Source organism: Canis lupus, chromosome 36 (genome assembly GCF_048164855.1).
Source record: "Canis lupus baileyi chromosome 36, mCanLup2.hap1, whole genome shotgun sequence".
Lineage (NCBI taxonomy): Eukaryota > Metazoa > Chordata > Mammalia > Carnivora > Canidae > Canis > Canis lupus.
The window spans coordinates 23,730,025-23,756,520 of NC_132873.1; the positions used below are offsets into that span (position 1 = coordinate 23,730,025).

Below are 26,496 nucleotides of genomic sequence, written 5' to 3' on the forward strand. Positions count from 1 at the left end.
TCGGCGTGTGAGCGCGGGCGGGGGCGGGCGGGGGCGGGCGGGGGCGGGCGCGTCCCGGAGGGCTCCGGGAGGGGGCGCCGCAGGAGCCGGGGGGGGGGGGGGGGTCGGGAGCGCCGCCGAGGCTTCCGCAGCGCCCTTTGCGCCCTGCTTTGCGGTGGGCACTTGTGTCTGTGTTTTCTCCCGTCGGCCGACTGGCGTGAGGGGTGAGGCAGGGATACGCTGTGCAGGCGCCCGGTCGGCGTGGGGGTCGGAGCCGTGGATCCGGGGGCGGGGGAGCGAGGAAAAGTGATCACCTACGGCGCTCCAGGGCAGACCCAGAACCGGCCCAGTAAGGGAGGTGTTGTTCTCTCCGAATACAGTTCTTGGTGACTCGGGGAAGGAGGCGCATGTGTTCCGTGTCGAGTCAGATCCCGAGAGGGGAAGCGCAGTGTGCTGCCACGGACGAGGGGGAACCCACCTTCGACCCCACCGCCCCAAGGACTCCAAGGTGGTCTCGCAGTTCTCCTGCAGGTTTCTCACGTTTGCTTTTAGTGATGGAACCCGGGCTCTGCCGGGGCGGATGCATCCGGAGCCCAGAATTGGATTACTATTAATCTGAGGTTCGGGAAACACTCTCCTGTTTGGTCTATGATCGCCCATCCTTTTTTTTTTTTTCATTGAAATACTGTGTTCGCTTAATAATGAAAATGCAGTGCGATACCTGTGAACCTGCAACCCGACCTAACAACTAGAAGTGGTTCCCTAACTGTGATTCCACGAGAGCAGCATTAGCAGCACCTGGGACCTTGTTAGAGATGCACATTCTTAGGCCTCAGGCCCCCACCTACGCTGAGGGTGGGGCTCGGCGATCCAGGTCTTAGTGAGCTCTGCAGGTGATGGCGAGAAGTGTGAGAACCAATGAACTAGATGACCAGTGACTTCCCTCTATGTGCTCCTTTTCTTTTTTAAAGATTTTATTTATTTATTCACGAGACACAGAGAGAGGGGCAGGCTCCGGGGTCACGCCCTGGGCTGAAGGGGGCGCTAAACCGCTGAGCCACCCGGGCTGCCCTGGGCTCCTTTTCCCCTTGCAGACCTTCTAGAGGTCATCATTGTCCTAAATTCTGTACTTTTTGTATTTGTGTTATCACATATATGTCTAAGCAACATATTGTTTAAAAAAAGGATATCCTGCTACATGTGATCTTCCACCAACCATTTTCACTCAACATTTTGTTACTAAGATTCATCCATGTTTCCTTCTGTAAGTCTAGTTACTTCATTCTGACTACTGAATAATAATCATCTATGAATGGAAGTATTTGGTAAGTTGGATCTGATTTCTCTGGTGATATGGAAAGTAGAGCAATCAAATTCTCTATATAAGTCACAATAGGTATAGCAAATAGTCTTTGAGTGTTTAATTGATATGCTCTATTTGACCCAGCAGTTTAAGAAGGGAAAGTGAAGAATAGGTAAAGCTGAAAACTGGAGGATATGTACAGCACCCTCCAGATAGACAAATCCAGGCTAAAAGTCTAAGAAGTTTTCTGGTAACTCTCCAAACACCCCCACCTCCTTTCCATGGAGTCCATTCTTTAGCATACAAATATGCTAGCTTTTATCCTGTACCCACTGCTGCTCCATTATTTTTCTTTTCTTTATAGCAGATTCCTTGAAAGAAATGGCTATCGATGGACATCTGAGTGGTTCAAGTTGTTTGCTCTTATAAGCCAGTTCTACTGGGGATCCCTGGGTGGCTCAGAGGTTTGGCGCCTGCCTTTGGCCCAGGGCGCGGTCCTGGAGACCCGGGATCCAGTCCCGCGTCAGGCTCCCTTCATGAAGCCTGCATCTCTCTCTGCCTGTGTCTCTGCCTCTCTCTCTCTATCATGAATAAATAAATAAAATCTTTAAAAAAATATATAAATTAAAAAAAAAAGTACTACTATTAACTTTCTTATATAAATCTCCTGGTACTTACATGCTAAAGTTTCTCTAGGTATATATCTAGAAATGATATTGCTGGATCATAGAGGATATGAAAGTTCAATTTCACAAGATAATGCTAAGTTGTTTTCCAACATGGTTAAACAAATTTACATCCCCATCAGGAACATACCATTGAAGAGGTCTTTCCAATACTTGATATTAGCTACTTCTTAATTTTTGGCCAGTTAAATAAGTATAAAATATTATCTCACTAATGTTCATAGAAACATTATGCACAATAGCTAAAAAATGGAAATACCCCAAACATCAATTATCTGAGGAATGAATAAACAAATACGGTATATCTGTATAATAGAATGTTATTCAGCCATAAAAAGGAATGAATTACTGATAAATGCTATCATACAGGTAAATATTAAAATGTTAAAAAAAAAAAAGGGGGGGTGGGGGCAGCTGGATGGCTCAGCGGTTGAGAGTCTGCTTCCAGCTCAGGGTGTGATCGTGGAATCAAGTCCCACATCAGGCTCCCTGCACGGAGCCTGCTTCTCCCTCTGCCTGTGTCTCTGCCTCTCCCTTTCCGTGTCTTTCATGAAAATAAATAAATAAATAAATAAATAAATAAATAAATAAATAAATAATAAAATCTTTTAAAAAATAAAATAAAATGTTAAAAAAAAACTTTAAAGTGTTATGCTGAATAAAAGAGACCAGGCACAAAAGACTGTATATTGCAGATTCCATTTATATGAAATATCCAGAATAGACAAATGCATAGAGATAGAAAGGAGATTAGTAGATACCAGGAGCTGGGGGAAAGTTGGAATGGAGATTGAATGCTTAAAGGTTATGGGGTTTGGGGGGTGATGAAAGAGATCTGGAACTAGATAGTGATGACCATTATACAATATTGTGAAAGTACTTAATGCCATTGAATTGTACACTTTAAAATGGCTAGAATGGGGCGGCCCAGGAGGCTCAGGGGTTTAGCGCCACCTTCAGCCCAAGGCCTGATCCTGGAGACCCGGGATCAAGTCCCATGTCAGGCTCCCTGCATGGGGCCTGCTTCTCCCTTGACTGTGTCTGCCTCTCTCTCTCTGTGTCTCTCATGAATAAATAAATAAAATATTTTTTTAAAAAACAGCTAAAATGATAAATTTTATGTGTATCTTACTACAATACAGTGTTATCTCACTGTGGTCTTAATTTGCAGTTATCTACTTAGAAGTGAGGTTAAGCATCTCTGTGTGTGTTTATTATATAAATTTCTTTGTGAAGCACCTATTTGTATTTTGTGTATGTTTTTCTATTGACGTGGCTTTTTCTTTATTTTCAGAAGGTTTTTATATATTCTTGATGCTCTTCCTTTATTGGTTGATATTTTACAAGTATCATGTACCAAACTGTATCTTGTCTCTTCACATTAAACTTCTTAATGAGCAGAAGTTGTTGATTTTAATAGAGTAGAATTTATCAAAATTTATCTTAGGGACGCCTGGGTGGTTGAGCATCTGCCTTTGGCTCGGGGTGTAGTCCCAGGGTCCTGGGATCGAGTCCCACATCGGGCTCCCTGCATGGAGCCTGCTTCTCTCTCTGCCTATGTCTCTGCCTCTCTCTGTGTGTCTCTCTTGAATGAATAGATGGAATCTTTAAAAAAAATTGTCTTGTTATTGTCATTTTATGATTAATCATTATGACTATTTTTCTGATTATCTCTTTGCTTTAGAAATACCTTTTAGTACTCTGATGTCAAAATAAATATCCATATTTTCATATGAAAACGTAAAGTTTTTGGTTTTGATGTTTAAATACTTCATGTAAAATTGAAATTTTTATGTATGATACAAGGTGGGGATCCAATTTCATCCCCATATAGATGATCAACGGTCCCAGCTCCATTTCTCCATTGATTTGCCATGCCACTTCCATCATATATTAAATTTCCACATATGCAGGCTTTTGTTTCTAGGATCTTCATTCTGTTATATTGGTTAATTTGTCTATGCCTTGCTAAAACAGATTTAATTACTACAGCTCTATAATAAATATTAATATAAAGTCTTAATATCTCCTCCTTATTTTTCTTCAGAAGTAGTTTAGGGATGGCTGGGTGGCTCAGTCATAAAGCATCTGACTCTAGATTTCAACTCAGGTCATGATCTCAGGGTCTTGAGATTGAGCCCTGCATCCAGCTCCATGCTGAGATTCTCTCTCTCTCCCTCTCCCTATGCTCCTTCCCCTGCTCATGCTCTATACAGAAAGGGAAGAAGAGAGAGAAAGAGAGAAAGAAAGAAAGAGAAAGAAAGAAAGAAAGAAAGAAAGAAAGAAAGAAAGAAAGAAAGAAAGAAGAAAGAAAGAAAGGAAAGAAGAAAGAAAGAGAAAAAAGAAAGAAAAAGGAAGGAAGGAAAAGAAAGAAAAAGAAAGAAAGAAAGAGAAAGAGAAAGAAAGAAAGAAAGAAAGAAAGAAAGAGAAAAGGAAGGAAGAAAGAAAAAGAAAGAAAGAAAGAAAGAAAGAAAGAAAGAAAGAAAGAAAGAAAAAGAAAGAAGGGAAAGGAAGGAAGGAAGGAGAAAAAGAGAAGAAAGAAAGAAAGAAAGAAAGAAGAAAGAAAGAAAGAAAGAAAGAAAGAAAGAAAGAAAGAAAGAAAGAAAAAAGAAAAGGAAAGGAAGAGGGAAAGGAAGAAAAAGAAAGTCTTAGACATTCTTGGTCTTTTTATCTTCCACATAAATATTAAAATCAACTTGAGAGATTCCATACAAAAAAACTTGTTTGGGCTTAGGTCACCAATGCATTAAATCTATAGTCAACAACAGGTGTCAAGGGCTAACTAGAGAGATAATTACAATATTAAGTATTCCTAAAAAGGACTATGTATCATGTATCTCTCTCCATTTACCTGCCTCCTTTAATGCTGTTCAATAGTTTTATAATTTTATACATACAAGTCTGGCTTATTTATATTCAATAGACTTATGTCTGGAAACTACATAGTTTATTGATAATGCAAATGGCATCCTTTTCTGAAAATTATGGGGGTTTAATTGTTTCTTATGGGTATATGAAATTGATGAAACTGATGAAGGCTAAACTACTCTGTTTGAAAAAGAGTGGTATATGGTAGACCCAGAACCCTGCCTGCTTGGTCTCCCCTCATGATCAAAGCCCCCTCTCTTCACCAAAACTGGCACTTCTTTGAAATCAGAGGGCTCTGCCTTACATTGAAAACTGATCTAGAAGAATAGTTAAGAATATTCAATAAGGAACACTTAGGTGACTCAGTTAAGCATCTGACTTTGATTCAGATCATGATCCCAGGGTCCTAGATGGAGCCCCCCCCCCATCAGGCTGGTTGGGCCTCCCAGCTCAGTGGGGAGTCTCCTTCTCTTTCTTTCCATCCCTCTCCCTGCTCCTACTCTCTCTCACAAATAAATAAAATCCTTTTTTAAAATATTCAGTAAATTTTTAAAAGAATAATATTATGAACTGTGGGACATTGTAAGATTATACAGCCATTAAAAAATTTTAAATATGTAATGTTGAGAAGACAGACTATAGAACAAAATAAAAAGTCAAAATAAAATCTTAATATATGTGACTATATGTATTAGTGTGACGTTTCTAATCATTAAAGAAAGCCTTTTTTAAATAGTGATTTCAGTATGTCATTAGTTACTTAGGAAATTTGACTGCATTAAGAAACTAACAGTGCATTAGTTAAAACTCAGCGTCGGCCTGCTAGCTTGTGAATTCTGGAGAAGATAAACTGGCTTTTCATCTTTGTGTCCACGTGTGCCCTACATATGTAGTCACTGCTCCATAAAAAGTACTTGAATTATTGTTGAATTTACCTCTTTGGATCAGGGTCACATAAAATAGATTGAATTTAAAAGTTACTATTATGCAAAAACTTTGTAGGGAATTGGATGATACATAATTGGAATTGGATGAGTCATAATTTTGGATGATTCATAATTATTGGATGATTGGATGATACAATTGGATGATACATAATTATTTCTTAGAAGCTTTCAGACTTTAGTGAACTTAGTTGATCCAAATTTGAGTAGTAATTATGAGAATATCTTACTACCAGTTATGGAGAATGTTTTCATAAAGTTTATTCATTCATTCAAAGACTAAGTGAGCCCTTACTAGGACACAGACAAGAATTGATAATATATCTTCATCAAATACAGCCAATAAGAGCCTGCACTTGGGGAAACCCTATTTGCAATACAGAACTGAAAGCTGCCCCTGAAATCTAGAATTGTCAGCAAACATGTCATTCCATATGGAAAAGATGATCAATGATAGAAAACATTTATTCCAAAAATTTATCCTATTTACTACAAGTGCTCAATATATGACAAGCCAGGGGAAACATGATGGTAAAAAATGATCCATGGAGACAAATGTGGTTGTGAAATTTGGATATCAGGGTAGGAGAAACTGACTTCGATCTATATTTTAACCTTTATATTACAATTGCCAGATGCATCAGAGTTAAACAAGAAGTTAGAGTGGGATGGATAGCAGGAGCCCAGATTTTTAGGATAGTGAAACTATTCTGTATGGTAGTGCAATGGTGGATACATGTCATATATTTGTCAAAACCCATAGAATGGACAACACCAAGAGTGAGCCATGTTGTAAACAATGGACTCTGGGTGATAATGATGTGTCAAATAAAATTTTATTTTGTTGGATTTTGGAAGGAAAAATGAAAGTGATAGTTCAATTATGAAGGAACTATAGTTCCTTTTTTTATAGTTCCTTTTACTAAAGATTAAGAAGTATATTTAAGGGCATAATGATGTACCATATTCATTCTTTTCTTAAGTCATCAGCAAGCACTCAACTGGACTACTGCAATACTCTGCTGAGCGGGCCTCCCTCCATTCTTGCTCCCATTAAAACCATTTTCCTCAAAGCAGCAATAGTGATTCATCAAACATACAAAGTGTTGTTACTTGCCTACTTCAAACTACTCCTCTGATTTTCCATTTGATAATTTACTTCTCCTTTGTGCCTACAAATAAATTCCAAATGCCTTTTGTGTGGTATATAAGACCCATTGCAACTTAGCTCTTGCCTCTCTTACCGCCTAGTAAAAGAAAATATCAAATTTTATGTTCTAGCAATTTACAACTACTTCATGCTCTTTCAAGTTCATGCCATAGTGTTCATGATACTGTGACCTTGCTCAAGCTTTTCTCTTTCCCTAGCACATGCTCCCCACCTGTATCTATTTTATGGATAGTCATCCTTCAAGACAGCTCAGATTTCATCCTCCAAGCTGAGTTGAAGCCCCTTCTTGGGTTTCTGTAGCATCCTATGCATACTTCTATCTCCTCAGCTGTGGAATCATATTGAAATTGTCTGTTTATAAGTGTGTCTTCTCCATTAAACCATGAGGTGTTTTTAGGACAGAAGCCATGTTTAGTCATCTTGTGTCCCCAACCAGTGTCTAGTTCAGTGCCTGAAATAAAGCAGGCACTTAGTAAATACAATGAGGACATAATAAGTCATCTTCCAGGTACTGCAACAGGGACTAGTGAATTTCATATATGCCATTTCCACTACCCAGGAGCTCACAGCCCACCATACAAGAGGACATGAAAAATGACAGACACGAAAGCACTGAAATGAGTCACACTGGTGAGAATCTGCTGTCTTTTTAGCCAAATTGAAATTGCTTACCATCAACCATGCTCATCCATGAGAATGAAGGACTGTGGAATTTTCTTCTGTTAAAATAACTCCCAGGCAGCCAGGGTGGCTCAGCAGTTTAGCGCTACCTTCAGCCCAGGGTGTGATCCTGGAGACCTGAGGTTGAGTCCCACATCGGGCTCCCTGCATGGAGCCTGCTTCTCCCTCCACCTGTGTCTCTGCCTCTCTCTCTCTCTCTCTCTCTCTGTGTGTGTGTCTCTCATGAATAAATAAATAAATCTTTAATAAATAAATAAATAAAATCACTCCCAAGAAGTATACTATTTAAAGATAAGTATGCAGAAGAAGAGACAAGGGGTCATAGAGATCTACAAACTAACCCATCCCCCCTTTTGAGAGTTTTCATATGCACTCTTCAATATGATTGAAAAATCTTTATAGGCTTATGTTCCCTAGAATCTGAAATGTGATCAGGTTTATTTTGTAAATAATGGGAGTGGTAGCAGAACCACTTCCTCCCTATTACTATTCTCAACCCTGTTTTATAATGGAAGCACATTAACAAATTTATTTTGTGCTATTAGCCAAGCATAGTGTTAAGAGAGAAGATTATCTCATTCAGCTTCATAACAAACCCATGAAGTAAGTACTATTATTAACTCCATTTTGTTGGGGAGGAAACTGAAACTTGAAGAGGTCAAGTAACTTGCCCAGGATCACGTCTGTGGTAGGCACTAGAAGCAGGATTTGAAGCCAGGCAGTCTGATTCCAGGACTCAGTTTTGATGAGTGCACCATACTACCTGAGCTCTGTGTGGTAAAATGCAGTAAACACACATTATAACTGGTCCATTATAAATTGTTCTTGACTTCAGGTAAATGGCAATTTACTGAATGAATCAAATTGTCAGTTTTGTTGCTTTTTTTTTTTTAATTAAGGATACGTTGGGACCTGTGAAAGTGTTAATAGTTAACTCTCATAAGCCTTCTAATTGTGGAGTACTTTGAACTTTAAGGATGTTGGGGAAACTAATTATTCATATAACTGTCTTCCTTTGCAATAAATAAAATCTTTTTATTAAAATATTTTAGTATGAATTTTTTATTATTTGGTGGTTTTATTAGTCTATGATATTTCCAGCAAAGAGAATCTTCCTGTGAAAAGAAATCCTCAAAAGTAGTACCTAAAGACTAAAGTGTTTGTTTAAAACACACACACACACACACACACACACACACACACACACACACTTTACTTTTCTCCTTTTAGACTCCAGGAGCAATTTCCTCCTAAAGCTGACTTCCTTTCTGGAAATGATTCTTGTTTCCAACCGTGTTGAGAATCCATTTTTTTTCATTCCTTCTCTCTCTCTCATTCTTTCTCTTTCTCCCTCCCTTCCTCCCTCCTTTTGCTTTTCTGGTAATAGCAGAGAGGAAGGAGGGGGTGGGCACAGGAAAGAGGGAAAAGAGAAAACAGAAAAAGAATTGCATGCCACTATGCCTGAATATATCCTCTATTTGTGGATAATTCCATCCGAGTTGCACTTTTGCCTTTTATTTCCGTTTTTGGACACCTCTTTTATCATCCAGCCAACAGGGACAGACAAAGCACTGTTGGTGCCCGGAGCGACAGAACTCTGGTAGGGGGCTGGCTGTAAATTGACGTGGCATGGAAATTCTCCGCTAAGTTGTAGCAGCTTGCATGTTTCTCCTAAGATCAAGCCCAGCCTCCTAGAGCTGTAGCTTAATCATCATGGGTTCAACGACTTTACAGAAAAATGGATAGAAAAAGTCTTCAGCTCCTTTCTTTGGACTCAAATGTTTTCTTTTTGACTACCTATGGTTTAGCTGAAAAAATCAAAGCAGTTAAGTCTGTAACTTTCTTTTTTCAGCTTAAACAACAGAATTTGCTGCTCTCCCTCCCCTATCCTGCAATTTAATTCCTTACAGATTTTGCCATGGGGTGCGGACTTAGAAAGCTAGAAGACCCTGATGATAGCAGCCCTGGAAAAATATTTTCTACCCTGAAGAGACCGCAAGTGGAAACAAAGACAGAATTTGCTTACGAATATGTATTGCTGGATTTTACTTTACAAGGTAATTTTTGCTTCTATTTTATTTGCTAAATGAAATCTTTCAAAGAGAATGCATTAGTTTTTTTTAAGTGTTGCTTGTGAATTTTTAAACTATTCTTCACAATCAGATTGTGTAAATCTAACAATAATGCTTTGTTTCTTAATTATATTTTGAAAGATTTTCGGTTTGTTTGCTTGATTTTTTGTAATATGGCTCATGTATTTTATAAAATTAGAAAAACTGCTTGGAATTATTTCTTTCATTTTTATTTTTAAAAGGATAGACAAATATGTTTGATTTCCCAGCCAAATAGCTATAGCCTTAATGACAGTTTGGGTCTTGAAAAAGATCTGAAAGTCACAAGAAGGTAGCATGTAGGGTATATGATTTGCATCATGGGGAAGAGTATTTGCTAAGATAATTCTGAGGTTTCCAACTATGTAAAATTTTGTGATTGTGCTAGTCATTTGATATTTTTGACCAAGTTAAACTTGAAGTTTGAAAATAGAGAAAAAAGAAAAGAAAAAAAAAGATACTCTTCTGTAAGACACTTCCTTTGCTTGGTGCCCCGTGCCTAACAGAGAAACTCCCTGTTCCAGAAAGTTGGAAACACAAATAAACAAGCCCAGATGGCAATCCTGTGGAAGGAACAGAGGCAGCTCAAACTCACAAATACTTTGCCTCACTTCTTTTGGAAACTTTAGAGTATACAACTACATGGATAAAACCTAGTTTTTAAAAAGCAGAACAATGTCTTTAATTATGGGGTACTGAAATAAAATTCAGAATGTCTTACTTGCTGTTAGAACTTCCAGATATTAGTATTCTAAGTTCTTATTACAAAGTTACACTTTTTATTCTAATAAGGTACACATTTTATCAGTTAATAGAAAGTTTATACTAAATAAATTATCACGTTGGATATTATTTTCTTTTCAACTTAAACACAAATTCTCCATTTTTTGGTTTGTTCTGTGAACAGTGCATCTTTGTGCTAGAAGCAAGAGCAGCCCATTTTTCTTTGTCAAAAATTGAGCTAGCCAGCAAGCAAACTCCCTTCCAGAGACATGCATAAAATCTGTACATATAGTTTTAACATATTCACATTTCTATTTTTATCTAAGGCTAAGGCTACCAAAGGGGAAAAAATGTCAATATTCTTAATTTTCTTTTTAATTCTGAAAGTTAAAAGTGGATTAAGATAATAGTGATAATCAGAGAACTAACCAATCATGTGAATTTTTTCTATCATTTTTCAAAAACCATCACTTGAGAAATACTTGTGATGTGGTGCTATGTTTTCTTCATTGATTGTTCTTATCAATTATTTTTAGGACAAGTTTCTGTAATCCATAGGACACAAACACACACTTTCCTTAAACTTGAAACCTTGTCTACTCATAAACTTTAGGCCAGAGCCATTTTGATCTGCACTTTAAGAATTTCTGCACAACCCACCATAGGATCATAGGGCTTAAAATAACTTGACATTTTTTTCTCATTAATTTCTTTCTAACCATGTTAACAATCTCAAATGAATATGTATACATGCAGTCATGCTTGAATCAGAAACATCTACAGCTTTCTTCAGAAGTCATTTTGATTTTGTTAGCAAGAAGAAGCACTTCTCTCTGTGAAAGGAGTATAATCGATACCTCCACTCTAGGTGTTTGGAGGAGGTCATAGAGTGTCACGCTATGAAGTGTAAGTATGGGCATAGATTGCAAATGTTAGCATAGAAAGCAGGCACATGTTTTAAAGTTGCATCTGGTTCCTATTTGGTAGAAGCGCCTAGTCTCCTGGTGCCCCTTTCTGTCCAATTATTCCACATTTTTGTTGTTATGTTTTGGTTTTGTCTTTGCCTTTGCCTCAGAAGCCAAGATTCTCTATCACTCCAATTGCCCAGACCACCTTTCTTTATTCTGTTGTCTCTGACCTCCACCTGCCACTCCAGTGTATAGAGGAATGATTTAGAGGGTGTGGGGGAGTAGGGTAAAACATGCCAGCCTTCTGTTGAGCACTGGCAATTCCGTCCTGGGATTGCTGTAAGTACAGAATAGTGGCACCTCCTGCTTCTCAGAGGCCACTGTGAGCAACCTTTCAGGAAACAAAATGGTCTGGTGACAGCTGTGTGTGCTCATGATGAGCCTGTCTCTTACCTTGTTTTCCTCCGTTTTTTTCCAAACAGAGGACATGAGACAGAGAGTAAAGTCTCAGTGGGGCAAGAGGAGGAGACTCTGAAATTTCCAGTGCCCTATGTTAGGATGGCTGATTATCCTGGACAATTTATTTCCCATTCAGTTCCATTCTCTGTTTCTCCCCCTCTCTCTCCCTCACTCTCTCTCACTCGCTTTTCTTTCTCTCTCTTTCCCTCTCTCTCCGTATCTCTTCCTCTCTCTCTCTCCCTCTCTGCTTCCCCACACTTTTTTTGGAGGGGTGGGCAGGAGGATTTTGAACCATTATTTACATCTCCATGGGAGAAATAATAGCATAGTCGTTAAGCACAAAAGACTCTGGTATCAAAGTTCCTGGATTCTGAATCTAGGCTCTTTCTAAGTCTGGCAGGTTTATAAACGTTACTATACCTCAGTTTCCCCATCTGAAAAAGAAGGGTTCTGATGGTGCTTACATAATGGAGTTGTTTTGAGGATTAAAGAGGATAATACAAGATAATCCACTTAATAAAAGTTAACTATTATTATCCCTCCTGGCTTTACGCCAGGTCTACCAAGTGAGACTAGTGAGATTTTGGTACAATCTTTGTGACAAGTTTTCTGGATTATTGTATATGAATGTGTATTTATGAGAGTGTGTGAGTGTATAAGGAGCATGTTACAGAATTTCTTAACGAATAGTTAAACTCTGTAAATGATCCAAATGTGTTAGTTTCATCCTTAAATCCCAGAAAACAATCTGAATAATAATTGCCTTAAGGATTTTTAAAGCACAAACAGCTTTAAGATTAAAAGAGTTTTTTACAATACAAAAAAACCAACAGAAGGACAGATGGTAGCTTTGAATTTCTAGTAAAATTATGTAAAATATATTAAGTAAATTTTGCTGGCCTCTGACTTGCTTCCTTATTATTAAACTCTTACTGTTTTTTTTTTTAATCACCACTGTTAACAGCAATCAATACATATGACATATGAGGATAGGCTGATAAGTACTGGAAATATAAAAAGAAATAAGACGGTTTCTGCCCTCAAGTATTTTATATTCTAAATGGTCAAACTAGACAAACTAGACAAACTAGATGGTTTCTGCCCTCAAGTATTTTATATTCTAAATGGTCAAACTAGACAAACTAGACAAACTAGACAAGACCATGAGCTCCTCAAGGTCAGAAACTATATCATATCTACCTTTTAGCACAGTGCTTGGCACATGAACAATGGACAATAAGTTTTGTTGAATTAATGGATGAAAAATTACAGTACAAGATAAAGTGGTATCAGAAAAAGGAAAAATCAATTTTGAATAGGATCAGTTGAAACTCAAACTAGGACTTTAACTGACCCTGAAAAACAAATAGGGCTTAGACAGTCAGAAAAAAGGTTAAGAGGTTGAGGCATATTCAAGGACTAATGACTAGAGCAGTGAGCTAAGGGGGGGTTTTATTAGAGAAAGGGAAAAATAAGGTTGGAAATAAATGGAGTATGAAATGCTAGGGATCCCTGGGTGGCTCAGCGGTTTGGCGCTTGCCTTTGGCCCAGGGCGTGATCCTGGAGACCCGGGATCGAATCCCACGTCGAGCTCCTGGTGCATGGAGCCTGCTTCTCCCTCGGCCTATGTCTCTGCCTCTCTCTCTCTCTCCGTGAGACTATCATAAATAAATAAAAATTTAAAGAAAAAAAAAAAAGAAATGCTGTGACCTGGCTAAGGAAAGATTCCTTGGTTCTATGGGAATTAAGTAGCCATAAAGGCTTTGGAATGAATAGTCAATAGATCCAGAGAAGTATTTTTAGAAGATTAATGTGAGACTGAGTGGAAAGAGATAGAAGTGAGGACATTTATTTAGAAGGCCTCTTGTAGTGGTCAAGGCTACAAGTCGACAATGAGGACATGCATGTGGGGGCAGCAGTAGGATGGGATGCAAGGGGCAAATATAAGACATTATGAAGAAATAATTTACCAGATTGTGACTGGCTGGATATGAAGGGACAGAAAGAATGAGGAATCCAGGATGACTTCCTGCTTCTGAGTAAGTGTGTAACTGAGTCTGAGTAACAGTGGAAATAATGATGCCTCTTACAGTAGGAGAGGCATCCTGAACAGAGTCCATGTGTCGGGAAAAAGCAGTTCCAACACAGGCATGTTGCATTTGAGATGGACAGCTTGGTAGAGACTCTTATAGATACCTGGCTGGAGATGATGATTTCCAGGAGGAATCGAAATAAGTAACGTCTTAAAAAGAGGAAATGTAGGAAGAGCATAAGCATATCGAGCTCGGTTCTCAGGCATATTTAGCCATATTGAGGACAATTCAACAAAAATTACAGAGAATGAAGACATTCAGGACTATATAGCATCAAAGAACCCAAGGAAAGGGAGGGTTTCAAAAAGGAAGAAGTGATCAGTAATTTTAAATGACAGAGAAGTTTTAAGAAGAATGAAGATGCAGCACTGAAGAGAATGCATGAAAGAATCAACAAGAAGTGAATAAAGGCTCAGAAATGAGGGAAGGATAGAAGAGGGGAGAAGAAATGAAGGAAGGAAGGAAAGGAAGGAGGGAGGGAGAAAAGAAGGGTGGGTCCAATTCAATTTTCTGTATGCGAGTCTAATAAGTTCATGAGCATTTCCTCAAACAGTCTAAAGTGACTAAATTTATTCAGGTCATAGCGCCTTGCCAAAATTCCAACCAGGTGGTAAAACCTACATGAGGAGTTTCATTATGTTTGAAATGGTGAGATATTTGGTTTAGAACAATAAGACCTCACAAATCCAGACTATTGTGGAAGAAAAAGATCCCAGTCTGAATTGGGAGAGAAGAGAACCTCTGCTAAGGCATACAGTTGATCCACTTGAACACTGATGTTGAGAGAAAACACACATGCATTTATATTGACAATGTAACTTATATTTTCTACTCCACCTAATACTTCTTATATCTAGGTGGACATTTACTCATCCATTGAACTAATATTTATTAAGTACCTACAGAGCTAAGAGCTAGGATACAAAGGTAAATAAAGCTTAGTCCCTGCTCTTTATGAACCTGCACCCTAGTGAGCATCCTACTGAGGGACACTGATAAACACTCAATTAGAGTGTGTACATTATACACTATGATGCAGGCGATGCTAGAAGTACGAGGGTTATAGAGGCAGAAAAAAAGAACACTTCTACCTGATTGGTGGGATCCAGAAAGATTCCTTAAAAGAAAGGTCATCTCATCTGAGATGTAAAGGGTGAGTGGGACTTAGACAAAGGTTTGTAACCAGAATAGAGAAAATACAACTGCAACTTTCCTTTTGTAAGGAAAAACCAAACAACCCAATTTTTTTTTTTTTTTTTTTTTTTTTTGCCTCACCGACTGCCTTTATTGGGCATCAGCCCACGGGCTCCACAGGCCCAGGAAGGGGATAGTGGGTGTCACTCGAAGCAGGGACTCTCCAGCGGGAGGAATGGCCAATGATGCCACGTAGCCCCCAGGACACCTGCCTCAGCCCCGGACCTCTTACTGTAACCCATGTAGCTGACCCAGCGGGAGGGCGTGTAAGGTCACAACCCTGACTGCCTGTGGGGCGGCTCCCCCAGTTCTGGGCTCAAATGCACGAGGAATTTGGACAGGCACTTCACAAAATAGTTAATCCAAATGGCCAATGGGTATATGAAACTGTTACTAACCTTATTAGTAACCAGAAAAATGCATGTTAAAACCACAGTGAGATATCACTACAAATCATCCAAAACGGCTAAAATTTTAAAAGACTACTAATACCACATGTTAGTAAACTGGCACAACCATTTTGGGTTTTGTTTTTAAAGATTTTATTTATTTAATTTTTTAAAGATTTTACTTTTTTTTTTCATGAGAGACACAGAGAGAGAGGCAGAGACACAGGCAGAAGGAGAAGCAGGCTCCATGCAGGGAGCCCGATATGGGACTCGATCCCGGGACTCCAGGATCACACCCTGAGCTGAAGGCAGACACCCAACTGCTGAATGCCACGCAGGCGTTCCAAGATTTTATTTATTTATCCGAGAGACAAAGAAATAGAGAAATCATGAGCAGGGAGAGGAGTAGAGGGAGAGGGAAAAGCAGTCTCTCCTGCTGCCCAGGGAGCCTGATGCAGGGCTCAGTCCTATGACCCTAGGATCATGACTTGAGCCAAAGGCAGACGCTTAACTGACTGAGCCAACCAAGTGCCCATGGTACAACCATTTTGGGGGGAAAAATGCTTTGGTATTATCTGGTTAGCTGAAGATATACCCAATGTAAATGTGTACACATGTGTACCATGAGGCATATACAAGAATGTTCAGAAAGTGCTATTTATAATAACCCAAAAGCAGGAACAACACAGAAATCCAAGAACAAGAGATCAGAAAAATAAATTGTTGTATATTTACACAATGGAACACTATACTGCAAAAGTCAGCAAACTTTCTGTAAGGGGCCAGATAGTAAATATTTCAGGCTTTGCAAGACGCATGATCTTCATCACAATTACTCAGCTCTGCCATTGTAGTACCAACATACCATACGTTACAAAATAAGCCATAGGCAGTCCTTTGCCAACCTCGATTATAACTGCAATGAAAATGAAGAAACAACTATACAAGCTACACAAGGCAAATATCACAGGCATAATGTTGAGTAAAAGAAGACAGACACAGGGGGTGCCTGGCTAGCTCAGTCCATAGAGCATGTGACTCTTGATCTCAAGGTTGAGTTTAAGCCCCACGCTGGGTATAGAGATCACTTGAAAAAAATAAAAATAAAAAAATCTTTAACACAATGAGATGAACGCTGGGTGTTATACTGTATGTTATTTAAATTGAATTTTTATTTCAATTAAAAAATAAAAATCTTTAAAAAAAAAGACAGACACAGAAGTTATGCCATATAATTCCATTTATATAAAACAAAAAATAGGCAAAATTGAACTATAATGTTCAAGGCTGCATTCTTGGGCTGCATTCTTTTTAGTAAACTAAAAAGAAGAGAAAGGAAATGATGGCCATAAAATTCAAGATAGTACAGAGGGGAGAGGGAATTGTGATTGGAAAAAAGCAAAATGGGAAGCTTCTGGAGTGCCCACCATGTTCTAATTTTTGAATGGATGGTGGTTACCGAAGTGTTGGCAGTGTTAGGTATATTTTGTTTATATTTTTTGTATGTTACATTTCAACCCCTACTCAAAAAATTTTAAAAGATTAAGTGGGAAGTGTAGGTAAGACAAACAAGGCTGAAAGATGGGGAAATGAGAGAAAATTCCATGGTCTGTCCAGGGACCACAAATAAAACAATGGATTGAGAATAGCATGTGAAGGAGACAGCAGTGAAACATGAGGCTGCAGGACTCTGAAGTGGTCATAATTCGATCTTTTATATATCTGCCTATAATAATAAACCATGTAGTTCAATAGAGTATTAGCATATTTAAATTTAGTTATATTACTTCAATTAAATAACATTAATGAGTGACTACAAAAATGGCAGCTCTCATTGGAAACATAAAAGATTACATAATTTGGGGATCCCTGGGTGGCGCAGCGGTTTGGCGCCTGCCTTTGGCCCAGGGCGCGATCCTGGAGACCCGGGATCGAATCCCACATCAGGCTCCCGGTGCATGGAGCCTGCTTCTCCCTCTGCCTGTGTCTCTGCCTCTCTCTCTCTCTCTCTCTCTATCATAAATAAATAAAAAAAAAAAATTAAAAAAAAAAAAAAAGATTACATAATTTGGATATTGCTCATGTGGCAGTTCATATTGCTAAATAATTTCAAGTATTTTGATAAGTAGAGTAGACCAAATGTTCCTTTTAATATCCATACATTAAATTGCTTAACAATTTATTATAGTCCAAAGCTTTATCCTAGCCCATGACTGAATTTTCACAAATTCTTAACATGACCCACATCAAAGAAGTTTTACTTTCTTGTAGGCACTAAAATGTATGGCTGTGGGATCTGGTTTAATCACATCCTCACCACTTCCTAGCAACTTGGGCAAGTTACCAAATCTCTCTCTCCCTGAGTTCCCTCATCTGAGAATAATGATAATATCTACCTTATGGAGTGTTTTAAGTATTAATTAAGATTAGGTGTGTAAAGCATTTCGCATAGTGCCTGGCATAAACTAGGTACTTGGTATATGTTACTTACTATTTTTTACTGTAATTGCTAAAAAAAATATGGAGATTGACAGTATTCCCTTTTGAAAATATGGTAAATGTACTTGCCAGTGTTTATGCATTGTATGTTTATCTGAGGAAACAATGTTTCATAAATATTTCAAAAACACGTACCAATCTTCAGAAGTAAATTGGTGGAAAGAACATATATATGTCTTGGACAATTTTCATAGAGTTACATCATCAGAGCAGAGCTTTTGGCATTGAGCAAGTTCTTAGCTTTATACTGGACGATGAATTTTTCTATTTCTAAAATTTGATCTTTGAGAAGCTTTTAAGCAAATGAGCATTAAAACGTCTATTGACATTTTATTTTAGAAACTGTGAGGATAAAAGATAGGATGTTTCTTGACCTTCAGCGTATTTCAGTTTTAACCATAAATATCCACTTTGCATGTGTACAGTTTTCAAAGCAATTACGAAACACTTTCTTTCATCACTAAATTACAACAATCTGGTAAGATATAATAAAGCATTTACAAACAATGTAGCATCAATTTAACAGTACCAACCACACCCAATAATGCTGTGAGCAGCACCATTTGTTTCTTCTCCCAAAAAGCTGAGCTGAGAAAGGACTCATGGTGGCTAGGGAGCTAAGAGGAGGAAGATAGATTGCTTGCAGCTGCTGCTAACCGCCTGTGCTATTTATTTAGATTCTAGCCAAAAACCACTACCACCTCCCCCTGAATTTCTGGTTTAAAAAGTAATAGAGCCACTGGGTACCTGGCTGGCTCAGTCAGTAGAGCATGTGACTCTTGATCTTAGGGCTGTGAGTTCAAGCCTGAATGCTGAGTGTAGAGATTACTTAAACATAAAACCCTAAAAAAAAAAAAAAGTAATTGAGCCTCTGATAATTACTGCCCCAGTATAAGGACATCAAATCAAAGGCTTGGCCTCAAACACCAACCCTGTTGTGGAGAGCTAATTACTCACTCTGGTCAGTACTGATGAAAAGTCCTCATTCTGTGTGCACAGCTCTCCCCTTCCTTACATCTCTCAGCTGAATCAAGCTTCTAGTCTCCTTTCAGCAAAGTTTAAAACATTAGTAAGAATTGAGGGAATTACATGAAGGGAAGTTCTCAAAAAAATTCCTGGATTTATTTTTCCTCTTTTTGCTCCTGGGTTTACTTTTTTAAACATGTCATGTTTAAAGCAAGTCCCAATGTCGGAGAAAAAGGACAATTTGTTAAAAGTGTGCACCGCAGACCTTCTATCACCATCCTCTCCTTTTCCCACTAATGAGGTAGAATTGGATCACTTTTTCTGTGTCCTAGGATGCTGAACACTTACATGACCTAGGTGGCCTGAACCTGACAGGCTCTGGTCAGCAGAGCCCCTGGCGTGACCTAAGCAGAAGTTGTAAACCAAGGAGATAATGGACCATATTCAGCCTTCAGATAGATCTCACTTGGTGTGTACAGTGTTAAAATACTTGAATTAAAAAATAAATAATAAATAAATAAATAAAAAATACGTGAATTACCTGTCACTTTTTTAAATTGGCAAATATTACATAAGAATCTGGACTTCGAGGTCTTCTTAAAAATTAGGAGATCCAATAACATGCTTATATCACAGCCCTAACCAAGACCTGCTCTCTTTCGGATAAGGTTCTGAGTCTTTGCCAGGTCTCACAGCCTCCTTCAAAACAGGTCCTCTCTTCATTTTCTCAGCCTGGTGTCTTTGGGCATTTGAGTCTGAGACTCAACTTTTCTAGATTTCTCAGTTTGTAATTCTTCCCAAAACTGCTGTGTGTGTGTGAGAGTGTGTAGTGCATTTAACATTTCTTTTGCTTTGAGACTCAAGACAATAACTTTAGTGAAAGTGCAAGAGGATGTGGAGTTGACCTGAAAAGCTGGATTTATTCTATTGACATCTACAGATAACAAGGTGTTCCTTAGAAATACATTCTCCACCTAAACAGGAACCCCCTTAAGCACCAGTGTTATTCTGTTATAGTTACCTTCTTGGTGATTGGTTTTAACAGGTTACATAACTCTGCCTTCAAAACCCACATTCTGAAACAAGAGAATGGGGGGAATGAGTTCATTATCATTATCAACTTGGGACAATGAAGTGTAGAGAGCCCATTAAGTGACCCCAGACTGTAACGTTTTTATAGTTATTTTTATCTAGTTTTATAATTCATTTTATTTCCTCTAATATCATCTATCTCCCTTGCTACTCTCATTGTGTCCTTGCTCCTTGCCATATATCTCTACTAACACATATTTAAAGAACTGAACATGTCAGAGTCCTATTATTCTTCCCTGCCACCTGTGGCTTGGGTGATACTCCTTTATGTACCTGTTTCCTTCACTATTCAGTGTCACACTTGCCACTTCTTTTGTGTGACAGCCCTTCACATATATCGGGATGGTATCCCGTTCTTCCTTTATTTAGTGCATGGTTGCAGAACACCTGTTAAGGACCTTCAGACCACTCACTATCCTGAATGCTTTTTTTTTTTAAATATATGCCAGCTTGGGCCCTTAAATTGAACACAATCCACTTATTAATTCAACAAATATTAACTGAGAATCAATGTGGCAGGCACTGTTATAGGTATAAAGGAATAGCAGTGAAGAAAATATGAATATCTCCCTGCATTCATAGAGCTTTCATTTTGGTCACAGAGGCAGATATTAAATAAGAAAACAAGATGAGGGACGCCTGGGTGATTCAGTCAGTTGGGCCTCCAACTCTTGATTTTGGCCCAGGTCATGATCTCATGGGTCAAGGAATCAAGTCCCAGTTTGGCGTCCAGGCTCAGGGGGGAGTCTGCTTGAGGATTCTCTCCCTCTTCCCCTCCCCCCACCACCTACTCAGGGCATATGCCCACAGGCATGAGCTCACTCTCTCTCTCTCTCAAATAAATAAATAAAATTTTTAAAAAATATGTTATTTATTTATTTATTCATGAAAGAAAGAGAGAGAGAGGCAGAGACACAGGCAGAGTGAGAAGCAGGCTCCCTGCAGGGAACCCGATGTGGGACGCCAGGATCACACCCTGAGCCGAAGGCAGATGCTCAACCATTGGGCCACCCAGGCGTCCCTAAATAAATAAATCTTTAAAAAAAGTACAACTGGGTGACTATATAATATATTCTGGTTATTATTTAGATGGTGATAAATGTGTAAGGGAAGGAAAATAAACAGGAAGTATACCAATGTTGGTCTGTTCAGCACAATTCAGTGAGCTGCCTTTCTATGGAGGCTTTTGTCTTTCAGATGACAATGATCACATTAGATTAACTGCTGACTTATAATTAATCTGTGGTCAGCTAAAGTCTCTAGACTTTCCTCCTTTCCCCACCAAATGAATGTATATTAAATCAGATTTCTCTCATTCTGTATCTTGAACTGTGAAAAGAACTAAGAATTTATCCCTGTTCAATTTCTTTTTCGATCATTACACCACCAAACCAAGAGTTCTTCAAATCCTCATTCTCTTAGCCAATGTATTTGCAACTACTTCTTTGCTATATAATTATCATTTTTCACTGACTCCAAAACATTGTTTACTATAAAACACACCATTACTTATGTACCACTAAGAGAGAGAAAAAATGTATGAATTAAACTATAACTTACTACTTTCTCACTTAGTAATTCAATTTTTACCAATGGTAAAAGCCTTTTAGACATTTTTTTAAAGATTTTTATTTATTTATTTATGAGAGACACAGAGAGAGAGACAGGCAGAGACACAGACGGAGGGAGAAGCAGGCTCCATGCAGGGAGCCCGATGTGGAACTCGATTCCAGGACTCTGGGATCACGCCCTGAGCCAAAGGCCGGCGCTTAACCTCTGAGCCACCCAGGTGTCCTTAGACATTTTTAAACATCAATTATTCCTACTATCTCTCCCCTACATACTTTAAGAAAGGAAAACTAAGTGCAATAAACAAATCCCTAAAACATCTTTGCACTCAGGCCCCAATTTTTCAAAATCATTTTCAGACTCAGAGTCTGTGTGTCCCCTTTTTTCCATATATTATTTTCCTCTGGGTGGTCAGGAGTATTGGAATGCCACATTACTTAAAAGAGTGCTGGGCTTTTCTCTAAAGTACCTTACTCCCATTCTGCAAGTACAAGACTGGGGCTTCTTTGATATTGCCAAAGATTATCAATGGCAAGTTTTCAGGCAACAACAAGGGAACCAGGACTTGTAGTTTGAGTGATTCTTGAATGATCTGTTGACTGAAACTTCAAGCACTGTCTAGTCATGCCATATGGAAAAACAACCAACTTCACACCTGTCTTAATATCCACTATAATTATCATCTGGCCAACAGTAGTAGTTAAAATGCCAGGAGAGATTTCCAAGCCAAGGCACATGCCTTATTCTTGTATTGAATTTTATAACTTATAAAGACATGCTTTCATAAAAATGAAATGCTTATTTCCACACATGTATTTTTTAAATTATCAGCTATAATCTACATACTTGTGTTTCACTTTTGTCAGTTTCATAAACTTTAAATTTCTTACACTTTTACGAATTTTTAAGTTTCGTTTTACAATATATTTTGCTAAGATAATCATCTTAGAATGGTATCCTAGAAAAATCAAATTTTTTAATTTTTCTGGGATTGTTTTGAGGAAGAAGGCATAGCATACCTTCTTAAACGAATAAAACTAGGGATGCCTGGGTGGCTCTGCCTGTGTCTCTGCCTCTCTCTTTCTGTGTGTTTCTCATGAATAAAATATTTTAAAAAATAATAAACTAGTGCCATTGTACTTTAAAAAAAAATCTTTAACCTAAATGAGACGTAAAGCTATAAAACTAGAAGAAAACATGGGGAGAACCTTCATGACGTTGGATTTGGCAAAGATTTTTCAGCAATGATATGAAAAGCATAGGCAACAAAAGCAAAAATAGGTAATGGGACTACATCAAACTTAAAAACTTCTGTACATTAGAGATGCCTGGATGGCTCAGTGGTTGAGCATCTGGCTTCGGCTCAGGGTGCGATCTCAAGAGTACCAGGATTGAGTCCCACATCAGGCTCCCTTCATGGAGTCTGCTTCTCCCTTTGCCTATGTCTCTGCGTCTCTCTCTCTCTCTCCCTCTCTCTCTGTCTCTCATGAATAAATAAATAAAATATTTTTTTTTAAAATTTTGTACAGCAAAGAGTGGAAAGTCAGTCTATGAACTGAGAATGAATATATATCCAGAATATATAAAGAACTCCTACAACTTAACAATAAAAATAACCGAATTTAAAAATGGGCAAAGGACTTGAATAGGCATTTCTCCAAAAATGATACACAAATGGCCAATGAGCATATGATGTTCAACATCATTAATCATTAGGGAAATGCAAATCAAAACCACAATGAAATATCACCTCATACCCACTTAGGATGGCTACTTTTTAAAAAAAGCTACAAAAAACAAGAGTTGTCAAGGATGTAGAGAAATTGGAACACTTGTACACTGTTGATGGGAATGTAAAATGATGAAAACACTACAGAAAACAGTATGGCCATTCTTCAAATAATTAAAAATAGAATTACCATATAATTCAGCAATCGCACTTGTGCGTGTATATCCAAATATATATAAAAGCAGGATCTTTTTTTTTAAAGCAGGATCTTATATAGATATTATTAGCACATCCACATTCATAGCAGCAGTATTCACAATAGCCAAGAAGTAGAATCAACTCAGATATCCACTGATGGATGAATGGATAAACAAAATGTGGTATTTGCATACAATGGAATCTTTTTTTTTTTCTCTCTTTTTTCTTCTTTTTTTTTCTTCTTCTTTTTTCATTTTTTTTCTCCATACAATGGAATCTTATTCAGTCTTAAAAAGAAAGGAAATCTGGCATCCCTGGTGGCTTAGTGGTTTAGCACTGCCTTGGGCCCGGGGTGTGATCCTGGAGATCTGGGGTCAAGTCCCACGTTGGGCTCCCTGCATGGAGCCTGCTTCTCCCTCTGTCTGTGTCTCTCTGCCTCTCTCTCTGTCTCTGTCTCTGTCTGTCTGTCTGTCTGTCTGTCTCTCTGTGTCTCCATGAATAAATGAATAAAATCTTTTTTTAAAAAAAAAGGGGGAAATCCTGTTACATGCTACAAGATGGATGAATCATGAGGACATTAAATGACATAAGCGAGTCACAAAAAGACAAGTTGACCCAAGAACAACACAGGTTTGAACTGCACAGGTCTACTTATATGCAGATTTTTTTTTTTTACAAATATAGTATAGTACTGTACATGTATTTCTCTTCCCTATGATTTTTTCAAAATATTTTCTGTAGCTCATTTTATTGTAAGAATACAGTATACAATACACATAACAGTCAAAATATGTGTTAATCAACTATGTAATTGGTATGGCTTCCAGTTGATGGTAGGCTATTAGTAGTTAAGTTTTTTTAGGGAGGGATCCCTGGGTGGCGTAGTGGTTTGGCGCCTGCCTTTGGCCCAGGGCGCAATCCTGGAGACCTGGGATCGAATCCCACGTTGGGCTCCTGGTGCACGGAGCCTGCTCCTCCCTCTGCCTGTGTCTCTGCCTCTCTCTCTCTGTGTGACTATCATAAATAAATAAAAATTAAAAAAAAAAAAAAGTTTTTTTAGGGAGTCAAAAGTTATATGCAGGTTTTTGTCTGCATGACTCCCAAATTGTTCCAGGGTCAACTGCAATATATGATGCTACTTGTATGAAGTATCTAACATAGTCAAATTCAGAAGCAGAAAGTAAATTTTAATATGTACATATATATTATCTTTGACATAGAACCTTTTTTATTTTGACATAGAACCTTTTTTATTTTTTTTATTGTGGTAAAATAAACATGAAATGTACCATCTTCACCATTTTTAGGGGTACAGTTAGTGGCATATACTACATACACGTTGTTGTGCAACCATCACCACCTTATATACAGATGATTATAAGCATATAACATAGCGGTAGTATGGAACTAAAATAATCAAATAATATTAATCACTAATATTGCTCACTGCTGAGCATCTGGCGAAACTACAGAATAATTGAAATATTTTCAAATATTCTATATTTACTAACAACTTAAGTGCCTTTTGAATTCATTGAGTACCTTTTAGATGTTGGCTGCTGCACCACTCCACTCGGGGATAGTGGCAAGATCATCGACAACAAGGAGAACACTGGCTGCCTAAATTGCTCTGCACTCTAACCCAGCGCTCCAGCTCCAGGAGAAAGGGCTTTTCCCAATCCTCAGTTCTTGGTTTCTGGAGTTTCCTTCCAAGCAGGGATGCCAGAGTAGACTAGGTGAGACAACATGGGACCAAACAGTGACTCCAAGCACGTCAGTAAGGGGAAGCAAGACCAGCAGGATGGAGAAGGTCTCCAAGACTGCAGTCTCATTCTTTATATGTGAAATTATCCTCTCCCAAATTTCTCCAGATTTCACTCAAGATGGAGCTAATTACACTCAACATAACTCCACCTCTCATTCCTTTTCATCTCATTTTCTATGTGGTTTTCTCATTGCAGTGTTAATAACATAAGGAATATAGAATGGGGCCTGAAGCTAGAGCCTTCTCAAGTGAATATGACTTTTAACTCTACCAGGTTGGATTCTTACTAGGTTCTTGACCACCTTCACTTTTATAATCAAAAGAGTAACAATTCCACAACACTGCTTGTGTGTTCTTTGCCTGTTGTGTCTCTCTCTAGCAAGTCCTAGATAACCTATCCATTTGTTCCCGAATTTACTAGCTAACTTTTGTGGTTTCCTTTAGCTCACCTTGATGGCTTGCCCTCCTTTATGCAATAATTTCACCTCATAGTTCCCTTTATGAACAGTATTTCCAGCTTAACATAATAACCCAGGAAAATGCAGGGCATAGAAAGAGAAATAAGGTAGGTTCCTTATTCCTGATTCCTGTTAGACTAGAATTCTCTAACAGCAAAGACAAACATAGAAACACGTAACTATAATAAAGTCTGAAAGGGAACTAGGAGAATCCACAGCACAGAGGAAGAAGTGATTAACCAGGCACAGGGAGCAGGAAAAGAAATCAAGTTCTGGCGGCATGAAACAGCATGAGAAGTTCAGGAAGTGCAGTACCGCAGGCCCGCCAAAGCAAGAAAGAGGCCAGACTATGAAGATTCTTTGGTATCACATTAAAGAATTTCCCCTTTCTACAATAAGCAACAAGGTCCACTAAAAGACTGCATTTTTTTAAAAATTTGTGGAATTAGTATATAATTCTAAAAATAAGGTTATGTTTCATTCCTTAGTCTCAACAGTTTATTCTGTTTTATAGTCTTTCCTTTTCTTTGTTTGGAAATCAGGGTAGGTAGTTAAAATACTTAAAAAGTAAAACCAAATGAATCACGGAGTGATTGCCACACAACCACGCAGAACGCGGCTGTTTTGCAATGAATCCAGCTGTTTCTCCAAAGTCCAGGATGATTCTCTTTGGTTTTGTTCCTATACAAAATGATGAAGAGAAAAAAAAAA

The 26,496-nt window shown here is 38.3% G+C and overlaps 1 protein-coding gene and 1 long non-coding RNA gene across 4 annotated transcripts in view; both read left to right on the plus strand.

The window, feature by feature from the left end:
- The first annotated feature begins 95 nt into the window (after positions 1-95).
- Positions 96-3,991, plus strand: LOC140625387 (uncharacterized). The gene is made up of 2 exons (XR_012024712.1): positions 96-203; positions 360-3,991. It is a non-coding gene; the product is annotated as an uncharacterized lncRNA (long non-coding RNA).
- A 5,559-nt stretch (positions 3,992-9,550) lies between these two features.
- Positions 9,551-26,496, plus strand: part of RFTN2 (raftlin family member 2) — a 65,246-nt gene continuing 48,300 nt past the window's right edge. For all 3 annotated transcript variants that reach the window (XM_072812900.1, XM_072812902.1, XM_072812901.1), the window contains exon 1: positions 9,551-9,689. In XM_072812900.1, the coding sequence (XP_072669001.1) occupies positions 9,551-9,689 (139 nt within the window). The remainder of the gene's footprint in view (positions 9,690-26,496) is intronic.